This window comes from Mizuhopecten yessoensis, unplaced genomic scaffold, assembly GCF_002113885.1.
Source record: "Mizuhopecten yessoensis strain PY_sf001 unplaced genomic scaffold, ASM211388v2 scaffold4121, whole genome shotgun sequence".
In the NCBI taxonomy this organism is placed as follows: domain Eukaryota; kingdom Metazoa; phylum Mollusca; class Bivalvia; order Pectinida; family Pectinidae; genus Mizuhopecten; species Mizuhopecten yessoensis.
In genome coordinates, this window is record NW_018405386.1 from 959,868 (window position 1) to 974,877 (window position 15,010).

Consider the following 15,010-nt stretch of genomic DNA (forward strand, 5'->3'; position numbering starts at 1 on the left):
GGTGCTTTGTATGCGTGTTCTTTTATATGTGGTGAGATTAGTTTTAAGTTGCGTTTTAGAAAACCTAGGGACCTATTGACATTGGCTGTAATGTTGTTAATATGTTTGTCCCATCGTAGGTTATTTTGTAATGTAGTCATAGTGTATTTTGTTGCGTTTCGGTGTAATGTTGAGTATGTTGCATTTGTCAGGTGAAATTTCATTAGCCAGTCTGTCTCCCATTATCCCGCTGCGTCAAGGTCATGTTGTGGTATCGTCTTGTATATGATGCTGTCGTCTGCAAAGAGTCTCAGTGTACTGTACTGCATGTATTCGTGGAAGTCATTGATGTAGACGAGGAAGAGGACGGAGCCCAAAAAGGTTCCTTGATGGACCCCAGAGGTTACTTGTATTTTATCTGATTGTTCGCCCTCAAGTACTACTGTTTGGGTACGGAATGAGAGCTAGAAAGTCTGTAACCCATGCGTGTGTTCCCTGTTATCCCGTAATATTTGAGTTTGTACTGTAGACGTTTTTGTAGGACTTTGTCAAAAGCTTTGGCAAAGTACATAATGATGATGTTGTTTGATGCGAGATCGTGTATGAATGTCGTGAGCTGTTTCACTGGATCTGGAGGATCTAAAGCCGTGTTGTAGGTCATATACTATGTTGTTGTTCTCTAGATGTGTCATTGTGGCGCTTGTTATGATGTGTTCCATGAGTTTACATGTGATGCAGGTTAGTGATATTGGTCTGTAGTTTGCTGGGCTGTACTTGTCTCCTTCCCAGCCACCTTTTTTTTGTATACTTGGTGTAATTACCAATTATCAATTAATGATGATACTGATAGATTAACACTTTGAGGGTCCCTGGGTGGTTGAACAAGGCTTTGCTAAGCGCTTATCTAACAAATAATGTATCTAAATGTCCACGAATGCCAATTGTTATTTTACTTCAGAAAAAAAGAGTAACAGGACAAAAAAGCACCAGTTTCACAAATATCTACAAACTTATAAAAAAAATCCTTAACTTGACCAGAGACGTATTAAGCCATAGTATATACTAGTACGTCGCTCTGACTTGAGCTGACCGTTTGAAAACACTATTGGCTTTAAGGGGAAATCTTCAGTTAAGAAAATTATGCAGAACTCAAGTTAAACGTCTGAAACAAAAGAAATAGCTTGCTAACGAAGGAATTTCATCAGTTATAATTACATAAAAGGCGTTGAAGAATTTGTTGCCTGTATACCTTTGCGCTTCCATGACAGTATCGTCGGAAAATCCACGTACATAATTAACATTCATGTAATATTTTGTTTGTACATTTATATGTCATGTTATGCTATTTAGCCTCCCTTAACTCTACCACAACCCCCTCCAATACGACTATATATTCAATTCAATATGTTATCGCCCATTTTTAGTTACACGGTAACTTGAAGGCAAATAACAAAACAACATACATATAAAGAAAGTTCTAAAGTTTGAACAACATATAAACATACACAGAAGCCAGGCCCACACTCTTCAGCTCAAGTGCATATGCGGTAACTTTTCCACATTAAGTTGAACTCAATGAAACTACCAACTGGCAATGCAAGTATTCAGACAGCAGCCGAAAATAAGGCCACGATCAGTTATTTGCGTTGGCATCGCTAGAGACATTCTACTGGTTCATATTCAATTTCAAGGGAATGACAGAACCTATCCATTACTATTATGGACAAACGTGTAAAAAAAACTATTTTTCTATTTTGACTTTCATACATCGTTTGACTCCACAGAAACCTCCGTAGCAAATATCACCATTTTGCTAGAAACATTTGTGATTGGGTTCCGTTTTCCAATACTTCTTATATTTGTAAACAGTACATTATCTCTCCCAAGACCCGCATCCGTTCTGGCCGCGGTGAAACGTTCAATTTGCTCCTGATAGTGTTGCATTTTATCCCTGATGATGCTGGTTCTTTCATGAAAAAGTCGGCAAGCTGATAAATGCCTGTTGTTGTTGGGATTATCGATATTTTTCTGATTTCATTTGGGTGTCAGTTTCTCTGTCTAGACGTTATTCTCGGTGGGCAAATGTTCTCCGTTGTTGGTGTCTTGTTAAGGTCTTGGTAAAGCTAGCAGATTTTTTTATTAATCTACCATACGGGATGTGATTTCTGAAGAAAGCGATTCTTCGAATTTTTATTGCATGACATTCCTAACAGTTCATCTTCTTACCACATACATACATACATTGGAAACACACTAATTCAATAAATAATTTCGTCTGTTTTCCACATGTGTTCTGATGTTTATATGGTACCAGATTCTTATCATCAAAGGAATTTTCCTTCGCGATAAAATTTAAAATTTTCTTCTTATGATTATTCCTATCTCCGTGTTATAATAGTAATCATGTTCCAGAGATCCTGTCTGCGTTTTGCATGGATTGACCAGCAGTTAAAGTGTGAAGACAGTCCGACGGAAAGGGACATACCCTTTTTCAGCGACAGACTGTTTCAAATACGAGAGTTTCTCAACAAATCAAGTACATTTCTAGTCGCTTAACACAGAAAGTTATTGATTTGTTCAATCGTTTTATAAATAGCTCCATGTTTGACTGTGATTCATATACAAACGAATGCAGAATTACCAGAACCCAGAGGTTCATTACATTCTGCAACAGACCGAGATTTCTGTAACTTTGATTTGTCAGGCATTAGTACAAGCGATAAAAACACATACCTCATTTAATTCAAGTGAGATTCATAAGACCCTCTACGCGGTAATTTATGTTTTGACCGTGGTCGCTCCAGGATCTAAGTACTATCCTTAGTTTGCCTTCCGGTAACCCCTGGAAAAACTTCAAAAGGTATCAACAGTAACAAAACAGGTTTTTTTTATTACGCTTGAGAAGCCTAACCTGTATCCAATATGGTCTGTTTCTTAGAGACTCAAGTGAAAACAAACATTGCATGAACAAATAACAGCTGTAATGTAAAACTATAAATTGTCAAAGGAGACGACAGAAATGAGCTTACATGTAGTTTGACTATTGTGTACATATTACGGAAACCATAGCAAAACATGTTGTTTAAAGTTCAGTTCTGTAAAGTAAAACAGAAAAATGCAACATTACAACATTAAAATATGATAATACACCACAATACTAAAAGACGAAATCCGAACCCAAGGTCGATACGAAAAAGGAAAGATCAATACACAAGGAGATATCAAAAGCAAAGGGACAAAAACCGAAATCAATGTCAATAAAAATACATTTAAAGGGTGAGGGGTGACAACAAAAAGAAAGGACAAATTTGACAAAATCAGAAGCCATAGTTGATACAAAAAGGCAATAAAAATGTGGAGACACCAGAAATAAAAGGACAAAGTCCGATCTCAAAGCCAATACAAATATATTTGAAACGATGAGGTGTGATGCCAAAACCATAGGACGAATTTGATAAAATCCGAAATCAAAGTTGATACACTTGAAAGCAAATTAAGTTAATGAGAAGATAGAAAGAAAAACCAAAACCAAAACCAAACAAACAAAAATGTAAAACCAAACTTTAAAAATGGACAAAATCCGAATTCAAATTCAAAACAAAAAGACAAATTGTGGATCAAAGGAAACAACAAAACAACATGACAAAATCCAAACATAAAGTCGAAACAAAAAGACAAGCTCCATATGCATCCGAGGAGACAACAAAAGAAAAGAAAAGACAACATGAACCTGTACATTAAAGGATTTTAAGTCACATATCAAACGACTGTCTTGAAATGCATTTGGTGTTCTCAAATAAAAAATGTTTAAAATGTAAATAAAACATTATGTAATATATTTGTATACTGCTCGGCTCCGCTTTATTTATTACGCTTCACAAGATGTTTGTATCTTGCTTCACAAACAGAAAGTGTTAGAAATGTAAATAAAACATTTTACAATATGTATTTTCCTCTTATTTATGACGGTGCATAAGAGGTTTTCATTTTACTTTTCTAAGTTTTAAACCCGATACGGACTATTAAACAACACACCAATTCACCGACGATTACACTCAGGGGTTTAAGGTATATAGTAGCAGTTTGTACTTGTTCGTTTAAATTCCCTCTCTACACGAACAGCCATATAAAACATTTGCTAATACAAAGACTGTATGGTCGAACGCCAGATCGAACATTGATATTTCAGGGTTATTTGGTTAGCGAACAAGTGGCAAATCACCGACATTTCGCCTCGTCGATAGTTTTGACAGCCATGATGTATATCGTATACTGCAAACCTGTTGACATTGTGTGTGATATCTATGTTGGATTTCCTCTGTAAATTTTTATATACATAATGGATTTCGAACGGTAGGCTCCCTACCTATGATTTACCTGTGATCTACCTGTGAGAGGTAGTTATCTACGTTAGATTTACCAGTGTTGTCTAGCGAGTGAGAGCCGTATTTATAGTTACCCGACATTGTATGTTCGATCAAGGATTTGACTGCTTGAACAATCATCGCAGTGAAAGGTAACGTTTAATCTTTTAACACTTTTAATAGGAATTATCTGCTCAAGGTAAATTACCAAAATGCCGGAAGCAACATGTTTCAATACTTGTCTAAATTTCTGTCATAATATGTCTGTATCAATAGTGAACGATAATATGTAGCTTTTCGCTGACATAAATATATATTCAACTGATTTACGATAAATAATATGGTGAATTTATGACTTTGTGAATGAAATTTTGTGCTAAATATCCTGCAGATATCATAATTTATTATCCACAACAGATTAAAAAAAGGATATGATTCACATTTACATGTATACGTAACATGTTGTATAAAATATCTGGAGATGTATGTAAAATGGGGGGAAAATACCACAGCGTTACTTTAAAACAGAATTCAATAATCACGTAGCTTCACCATAATCATGAGAAAACGGTTCTAAAATTAAAGGTACTACTTAGAATAGCAGTATCCCTTACAAGTGCTCCAGTGTCGCTGTGACACACACGGTCCTAAGTAAGTTTGTTGTCTCCAAGTAAAGAGAAAGGTATACATGTTTTATGATTCCACTGAGGAAGTTTTCGACTTTTATTCGTCACCGTTGTACCCAACATTTTGTTATAGTATAACTACCCATTACGACAAAATCAGACAAGACACTGACATGTATAACGCCATTCTGATTCACCGTTCACAGAGTCCTTTTGTTTTGCTATCACCTTGGTTCCTGGTGATGCCATTGTTTTCTTTGATTTTCATTTCACTCTTGGTGATTGTTTACCGTTTTGTATATACATTATTGAATAACGAAACATACCGATGGTTTGACACTCGGGCATTTAAAATATTCGTAAACACCAGCCAAACTTCCATCTAAGTAAGAAAACAAAGGGTGATACCCTAACCTTTACACAAACACACGACACCGCTGTCGACCGCTTTCTCGACAGCTGACAATTCTATTATATACACATAAACGAAGACCTTCGAGACAACCCGAGTATGAAATAATATGTTATCAAAAGGTTTAAAATCCACGAAACATCAATCATTGGAGATTGAACATCCACCATGACGCCGATCCGTTTCCACAATAATCTAAGGGATATGATAGCACGCCTAATTAGATCGACATTCCGCGAGGTACACAGACACAAATTGTGCCATTAGGGAGGTAAATATTGCCATTCAATATTTTCAACACTGACATTGACACTGCCGATGAAATCCATCAATACATTCTAACCATCTAACCCCGATTTTTCATCGAATTTTACCTGCATGGCTGCTCAGTAAATGAACATTATACAGAATCAAAGCTGAAACTAGATACCCGATACTTCCCTGTAGTATTTATAAAGGTTATAAATTCATATTAAAGCGATACTGTTCGTTTTAATAAAACTTTTGTCCATTGCATATAACTAATGATGAAGGTAATTAATGAAACTACAATAGAAACAAAAGCGAAAGAAAGGTAAACACGAACCTCACTTAATTCCATTGTCATAATAATGTTTTGCAGTCATGCATTTACTTAGTCGGCATTCAGTCAAGTTCATTTTGAAATCGGAATACCAGTATAAAAGTTTTCACCTACAATTGCACACCATTATACCAAATAGAATGAAGGGCGTATGGAGGTTTGCACATAGAAAATATTACATTTAAAGCTCATTGAGTAGCATTTTATCATTATCTTTTCAAAATCGAAATTGGCATATCACAGATATTCATATTTGTATAACTATGTTGGGGATATTCTATCCGTGGATCATGCTGACGTATGGAGCACTGTGGAGACGTACTTCAATACACCATGTGTAATCTTTTGTTCGTGTATTTTTTTCTGGATATAATCAGCCATGGTATTGTGTATATATACTATTACCCGTTCTTCATTAGTCTACAGTTAACTTTCTCCAATAGTCGTGATCAGACATTGGTGGTTGAGAATACTGAGTATAGTTAAAGACGACTTATTACAATGTCACATTCAAGTAGACTAGCATAACTAAATGACGCACATTTCTGACAAAACCGTTTTCGAAGTGTTCTTTTTTTCTATTATAATTATTCCTTCAGAAAGTAATAATTAATATTTCTACAATACATGACTGGAAGAGGCCGAGTTAAATATATTTTATTTTCAAAACATTATGATGTAACTGTTATCTGACAGCTAGTCTTCCGAATTCTCGCTGCCATAACAAGGTAATGATCATGACCGAAACATATATAATATATGACCTATGGACCCACAGGAAGAGAAAATAAAAAAGTAAAAAATACGGCATAGGTACTCCAAACATAAATATGGAAACTTATTACTAAACTTTATAGTGATATTTCACAATCTCTTTAAGTTTATATTGTTACATCAAATGAATAAAAGGGAAAATACTCTTTCGGCAAACTAGTTTAATAGCGGCTCATTGCCCTTTACGCTGTATTCTACATCTGTTTCTAAGCACCTTAGCCATGTTTTTAAAAATACTTTTGACCTTTGCCTTTATTGACGAGTCTAAAGTGGACAAAATGGTCATATGGTGCGGTGCAATAAATCATTACTCTGTTTAGCTTTCTGCATCGACAGTTTGACAACTCGACTGATCGACATATCGATTATCGACATAGTTACCTCTTACTGTGTTTCTCTCCTCAGTATATTTGAACATATTTGACTGTTGATTCGATACTGATACCGAGTCCGACAGATGGATCTTGATGACTAATACATTATGTAACCATGTTTTTTCAAAGACAAAATAGGCCACATTTCAGTCGTAACCAAGACCTTATTTTCAACTGTGGGATTTCAGTGTCCGCCAGGATGTCTTCAATGTCATTGATTTTGCAGAAGACGTGATAACGGGTGACATATAAAACGCTTATTCTGAGATGATGGGAAAATAAAATTCAAGTTGAAGCTGGAAAAAAACCACCAACAAAAGCGCTTACTCTTCGTGAGCACTTTTCCGATCTTATCCTAATGGGTTGACGCTGTAGTATATAATTTTCTCCATTTCATTTAAATATTAGTACACGTAATTGGTGTTCAACTATTGAATCCAGTCAGTTTACATGTCGTTATCATAGTAGATAACCATCATCAGCAGGCCAGTACTCGGTGTGTTATCACATATTAATGTTACACTTTCTTCATTGCATTCCTTAGATTGAAAACACATCATTCAAGATGGGATTAGATCCTCGTCAATTCGTTGATGCAGTGGATGAAAAATACATATGCAAATTATGCCACAAAGTCTTTCTGGATCCAGTCGAGAACGTCTGTGGTCATATCTTCTGCAGCTCTTGCATCAAAAAACGACTTAAAGGTGACATGGCAAAGCGATGTCCAGTGTGCAGTGCCCCGTTGACCACAAAAACGGCACAACCTTCGATGGACTTCCGTTTAGAGCTATTGAATCTACAAATTCGTTGTCACAATAAATGTGGGAAAACCTTCCCTCTGGCCAACCTTCCTGATCACATGGGGGACGAATGTCCGAACACGGCCGTGCCCTGTCCGAACATTTCGAAAGGATGCAAGAAAAAAATCCGCAGATGTGATATTAAGAAACACGTTGAAGAATGTGACTTCCGCGAAGTGGAGTGTGAAGCTTGTGGTTTCGTAACTGTGTATTGCAACCTTTTTACTCATCAGAGTAGAGTAAGGTGCCTTGAAAAGAAACTCAAACAGCAAGTGATCAGAGAACAGCGTAACCAAGCCAATGATATCAAAAGACATCGGTCACAACTCACAAAGTTAAACGTTCGCCGAGATGTAGAAGACAGGAAGGCATTTTTAGAACACGCTAGACATCTTAAAAGTGGAAAACATAAAAGGCACGGGTCCATAGAAAATCTATCTGATAACCAAACTCGTGATGTCTTCTTGACAGAGCTCGTAAATAACCAAGCTCAAAGTGATGACGGGTCAAGTCCCCCTCCTCACCCTTCCAGGACAGGCCACGCCGTGTTTTCGTGTGTCAGGTGTAAAAAGCTGTACAACGCAATGTCTAACAACGAGAAAGCATGTCGATGGCACGCAGGGGTGAGTTCCGTTCCTTGGATGGAATAATTTTGTTAATAACTCGTATTCACTCTAAAAGCTGTAACGCATGCCATTAAGATGGTAGCCGTTAAGAAAAGCTTATCAAATTAAAGAACCAACAATTTTAGCAAAAAAATAAATAAACCAGAATAACCAAATAGAAAAGAAAAAAAAAAGAAAGAAAAAGCGACGTAAGCCAGCAAAATTGATGTCTATAAAGAGGAACAAGTTATATTTTACAAACTTATTAATATTATTGCTCTTCTTTTTCACCTGCCTGTGTTTCTTCCTAACAACGCCACCGTTTCTACCAAACAGCCGGTAAGTATATTCGGACACACATTTACATATGTATTAATCCATTATTGTCCTGTCAAATCGGTTTCAATCTATCTTTGCAAGTGTGAGGACCTATTAAAAATGTTCTATTTACTAGAATAAGAATGCCCAGATAAAATAAGAAAGCATTCATCGCCCGTATATTGTTATTGGTACGTATTTTCAATATTATTCTACTTCCATTTTGGGTTCCATGAATCGTATTTAATAAACAGGTGATTAAGAAGGTATATATTTATTTTCAATTTCATTTTTCATATTTCAATTCCCTTTACGTTAAGCCTTACGTTTCAATATGGGATCTTGCTTCGTCTTTCAGTAATGCAATTATGCTAGCATGACCAGTATTAAATAAGTGGTTGAGGCAAGCATAAAGGTGCCACACTTGTACAGAATGTGTTCACCATATATCAGGATTAGAAAATCCCAAAACAAAACATGTGTTTGTGAGTATCAGTGCAAATATTATTTACTTAATATCAAGACTTCGATAAACTAAAGTGGGACAAGGCTCAACTCGCTAAGTCGTCGCAGGGAAAGCAAATAATCAAATTACATATGAAGACAAACGCTCCTCTGTTTACGACCAATAACACATTTGATAGTCGTCGACCCTTAGAATATGTTTTATAATGGTAAAGCTGTTTTGACGGAGTATTACTTAGTAATAGTTGAAAACTTTAATTCCGAATTTCTTGAGTGTCACTAGGATAAGTTGAAAATAAGAGCAAACTGAGGTCAAAATTGTCGAGATCAGTTGGGTATTTTGTTCAGACTCGAAAACCGAGCAACAGATTTAGCGAAATAGACTGTACACATCAACATTAAAAAATCTGAAGTGTTCCACACATCATATTATACCATAGTAAAGTTCATTTCTTTCTGATATAAAATCAAAGCCTGTCTTCGCCCGAAGTTGCCCCGAACACTACATTATTATCTGTATACACACTTTACTGAGGCAAAGGTGGTTGATTAGTCTATGGCCCACAATATAATACCTGTTCCCGGTCGCTGAAGGGCCTACACAGGCCAAACGTCAGAATGTGAATTGATTATATCACGTCCCAAATGTAAATATTTGCCAGGCTTAAATATTTGTAATACGAATTATCACGGCAAGTGCGCTATCCGATAGGGTCGCAATGGAGAGTAGGAAATTGTTTACAACGTATTATTATACAAATGATCGAACTGTCATTCAATGCCCTTCACTTTCCTTAAATACATATCTTTTCTAGTTCTGCGCTGATTAACACGACTATTTTAAACTTGGATACGGGTAAACAAAACAAGTTAAATCTGACTCTTATACCCGTGTCTATAAACAGTAAAGAAAAAAGGTATTTCGGACTAGGTTAATCCAATTTTATTACAATTTTGGGTTCAGTAATTTGCGTGATACTGCCTTATTAAGCATATAATGTGTTGTAGATACCGGTACTTCTCTGATCGTTTTTACATAACAACCGTTCTGTACTAGGTATGGTTTGTATCTTATCAAAAAATCTTAACCCTTTCACCACTGTAGACCAAAATGGACTCATCCATGTTAGAGTTTACTAAAGTTAGGATTGAAAGGGTTAATAAATTATATGAGTTGCATGCTACGATAAAGCACAGTAAAACCGTCCAATTGAATTTTGGCAGCATAAAGGGGCTTGGCAATAAATCGAGGGAGAAGTAGAGGACTTATCAGGAAAAGGATAAGGGGCACAATTGGATAGGTTTGCGGTAAGCGAGATGACAAGTTATAAAATACGAAGGTCATTATATATACATTGTATATGTATTAAATATGTTATAAAGAACATACGTCATTGATTGTTTCTCATATTGTGCATTTTGCTTTTTTTTTCATTCTGCGACTATCATACCTGCTGATCATCAGACCGTAAGTATTTTTCTTGCCTTTGACAACGAAAACTCCAACGTATTTCTTTAATGACAAGCGAAACTCAGTTATGTAATTCCACCTATTTAATAGCATCTGCATGGATTTAATTATTAAATTTTCAGGAATTTTATTTTAATTTTAATCTTGATTTGACCGTTAACGAAACAGTTTTGTTTAAAATAGTTACATAATTTGCAGTTAGTATGTTTATACAAATGATTGACTCATTCGTGTTTTCGTTATCTTTGCAGATGGATGTAAGTATAGACATTTTTTTCATTTTTTGATATTTGCTTTTTCTTTTTTCTAGTTTAAGACTAAGATTGTGTGAGACTATAGACTTATATTTTGAAAATGTAGTCCACGAACCAGAAGTAACTTAGTACAGTCATGTAAAACAAGCGTATCCCACAATAATGAATCTGAGTTTTGTATAATTTGATGTGGGAGAAAAATGTATAGTCATATGTCATATGGCCTCACTTGCACGAACAGCTCAAAGCTAATGAAAATCGAGAGCATTTTTTCCACCGATTAAAAAACTTAAAATTAAGGCAAATGAAGACTTCAGATGTTTGACGCCTGATGATTTTAAAAATATACATTACATAGACGATTTATTTATATACTTATGAGTTATTTAAGCTATACTATTATTTCTGTGTTTTTCGAATTGCTGTGCTTTCGCATGACTGTAAGTGGGTTGGAGCCTTATTCCAATAGCATAGTAATGCGAAGGTGCAGGATTATAATTTTCCTCTGTTTATGCCAATTACGTGTGGTTCAGATGTTAATAGAAGTTCACTTCCCTGTCAGATGAATCAAATAAAATATTGAATATGATGTTTCATATTGGAAAATAACTTTTGTGAAAAATGTACAATTGCACGACAAAGTTCAATTTCAAACTATTAATAAAGTTTTCCGTCAACGGAAGATATTCATAAAATGTTTTATATAATACAGAAGCGTTACAAAGTGGGCAATATTCGAAATTTATTCAATATTAATAGATATGATAAAATGTTTTGCTCTATGCATTTGTCTGTAGTCTAACAATGTTTCTTTTCGTTTTGTTCCGTTTTCTCTATTGACCCTGCTTGCCGTACTTCATACATCATCGATTGCTTCTCCTGGATAGGTGTTCGTAAGTATAATAAAAACCCACTAACATCGTTGAGGAAGTACAAAAGCACAACATCACTATATTTGTTATATCCAAATTTTACCAACGTTAGCATTGATAGATATTGAACTTTGATACAACTGGACAGAATTTGAACTTTGTAACTTCAGTTATTACAGGTTATATTTGCATTTCATCAATATTTTTTATGTAAGCAACTTTGTCAAAGATGTGTTCCAAAAACGTTTCGGCAATGTCGTGAAATTAAATTAGTTTTGATACAAGGGGAAATCTTATAGTCCATTGATACACTCAATTCCGTTCGGGTATAAACTGAACCGGGCCATGCTTTTTCTATGTATAGATACATGCCTCACATTTTAGTTGCGCTGTGTTCATATTACTGAAGTATATAGGGGTTATAAGTTCACATAAGTTTGATAAAGGGGTAAACTTGCTATAACGCATTAGATGTTTAAATGGTGAAAAATTGACTAAAATCATTGGGAGTCCATCTTTAAAGAACGTCATTAATAACGTGTATCTTTAACACAGTACCTGAAAATTGTATTGTGTATTGACTTGTTCATTGTTAATATAGTTTATAATTAAAAAAGAAATTGAAACATCAATTTGAAATCATTCCAATGGTTCAGAAAAGTTCATTTCAATTTATTTGATATTTTATCATTAAATGTCATAGCGGTTTTTAAGTAAACATATAATAACCTTGGGCATGATGGATGTTGTTTTCATATGAATGAAAAACTAATTAAACTCTTTCTTTTTATCTTTTCGTCGCTCTTGCCGTGCCAACCAAAAAGGGGGTAAGTACCTAAAATTATTCCTTGTATAACGTTCGATATTAACTTACTGATATACACAACATCAATCAAACGAGGTTCAATATGTATGTATACACCATTAACATATATTATATCAATAAACTTACAACTAATGGGGAAAATGTCCAATAGGAATAAAATATAAATAAACATAATGACAGAAGTATGTAAAAACTATTTAAAGTACATGTTGTATATAACAAAATATATAATGTTTAATATTTCCACAAATAACGCAATTGTTTGTCTTTTTCATATGCCTGGTAATCTTACAACTACTATTTGTTACAGGGGGTAAGTCTAGTTTCATTTATCGACTTAATCCGTTAATTAATTTCAGGACAGGATTATGAAACTTATCAAATTGGAAAAGCTTTTTTGTCTAATCCCTGTGTATATTTTAACAATAGAAAATGTTTAAACCATAAAGTTTCTTTTTCATATGACCTACGTGTTTTATAATAAGGTACATTACTGCACATATTTGAAAACATAAACCTTTGTAAATTTGTTACAATATATTGTTCATTTGTTTCGGCCTTTATGATATCATTTTTTACAAATTTATCATTCTGTCTTACTGTAACTTGAATTTTAGGATAATGGCATTAATGTAAGTCACGATTTTCCACTATAATACTTGAAAGAGTACATATATGTATAGTAATAACTTGTTGCATAACTCTCTGGTTTCATTCAGACATGCTTTGCTTGCGGGCGAGTTGACTATCAGCCGGGATGCATGTTTGGACACCACCAATCTTGACCAAGCCAACCAAGTATATAGCTTGGCCAGAGACGACAAGTGCTATGACGTCATATTGGAAAAACGATGAAACAATACCAGAATTTTACTGTCAGTGAACGTATATAGAAGACATTTTCTGAAGAAAAACTGAAACATTTGTGAGGAAAATGGATGGAAGTTGATACTTCCATACAAACCGCTTTTGACCCGGCTGTGCACACACTAATTAAGATACTTTTCTTGTTAAAAGATAAACGTATTTCCATATAAGTGAGTTGATATTTATTACGTAGATGTTGAATATCACATATGCAACATAACTTCACATTCAATTTCAACAAATTTGAAAATGGTACAATGTCACTAGGATTGGACAACAGGCTAAAAGCCAAATCCTTTCCCTAAATTTACATTCCAAGGTGTCATGACCTTTACACGTTTACTAATAGTTTTGTAAGCTGGATTAGCTGTCAGATTAATTTGGTCGCCTTTTTATGTCGTTAACTGAAATGTGTCTTTTCAAACGTGTTTAACTAAATGACTGCACAATGTACACCTGCAAGTAGATGTAGATTGAAGTAGGGATTGAAATTTAAAGATCAGAAAAAAAAATAGAAATCGTTCTATTTGTATTTATATTTATATTTACAAGGCACTCCAACAAAGCTCATATGCCTTGCATTACAGAAGATTTTCTTATCTAATTTTCTGTGACCTGCATCTTAAGATGTAAATTTCACGCAACACAAATCTGAACATTTTCACTCACATATTAGAGATTGAAGAGCATCATTGGCACAGGTACATTTTCTGTTATGTCATTATAAATACGAGTCCGATATTGGATTTATATAATTACCAACGGAGTGTTATATTGTTACTGATCTTTGAATTGTCCATGTGTGAAAATAACAGTAAAAGAATATTTTAAAATGATTTAATGTCACAATATAGCAAATAAGTGTTGAAGTCCACCTAAATATGCCCATGTATACCGATATGCAATCGACACACAAATATATATCGTAGTTCAAGTATGTATACACATTTATGTCTGTAGAAATATAAAATATTTAAATAAACTTTATAATAACCGACATCAACAATGTTTTGTTATTTTTAATTACATGTATATCTGTATTTTCGGGGAAGGGAACAGAAAATACAAAGTAGTATAGATTATGCACAGCATCAGTATGAAACAACGGGAATTGTGGACACATATAACATAATATGAATGGAATTTGTATGCCTTTAAATGGCTGTGATGTGTCCTTCATTTGACTATGCTAACAAGAACAAATGCACCCCAAACCACCACAGAACACTAGCCGAAACCAGGTGTTACAGATTAGTAAGCAGTTTTTGTACCATCTGTTTGCTTCTGTCAGGATTTTACCATTTGCACCAACGAAAGTACAGTATGTACTTGTAGGTCATCAATAATCTACTTAGCAAGTAATAATACTTGTATTTCTTTATGATAGACAATTGAATACAATAGTCAGACATCAAGC

At 34.6% G+C, this 15,010-nt stretch overlaps 1 protein-coding gene across 1 annotated transcript; it reads left to right on the plus strand.

The window, feature by feature from the left end:
- Positions 1-4,088: 4,088 nt before the first annotated feature.
- LOC110448623 (TNF receptor-associated factor 6-B-like) lies at positions 4,089-14,570 on the plus strand. The gene is made up of 9 exons (XM_021494981.1): positions 4,089-4,495; positions 7,657-8,538; positions 8,743-8,859; positions 10,769-10,771; positions 11,026-11,031; positions 11,916-11,921; positions 12,725-12,727; positions 13,037-13,039; positions 13,446-14,570. The coding sequence occupies exons 2-9, from the start codon at positions 7,678-7,680 to the stop codon at positions 13,509-13,511; spliced, it is 1,065 nt and encodes a 354-aa protein (XP_021350656.1). The 5' UTR covers positions 4,089-4,495; positions 7,657-7,677; the 3' UTR covers positions 13,512-14,570.
- Positions 14,571-15,010: the final 440 nt, after the last annotated feature.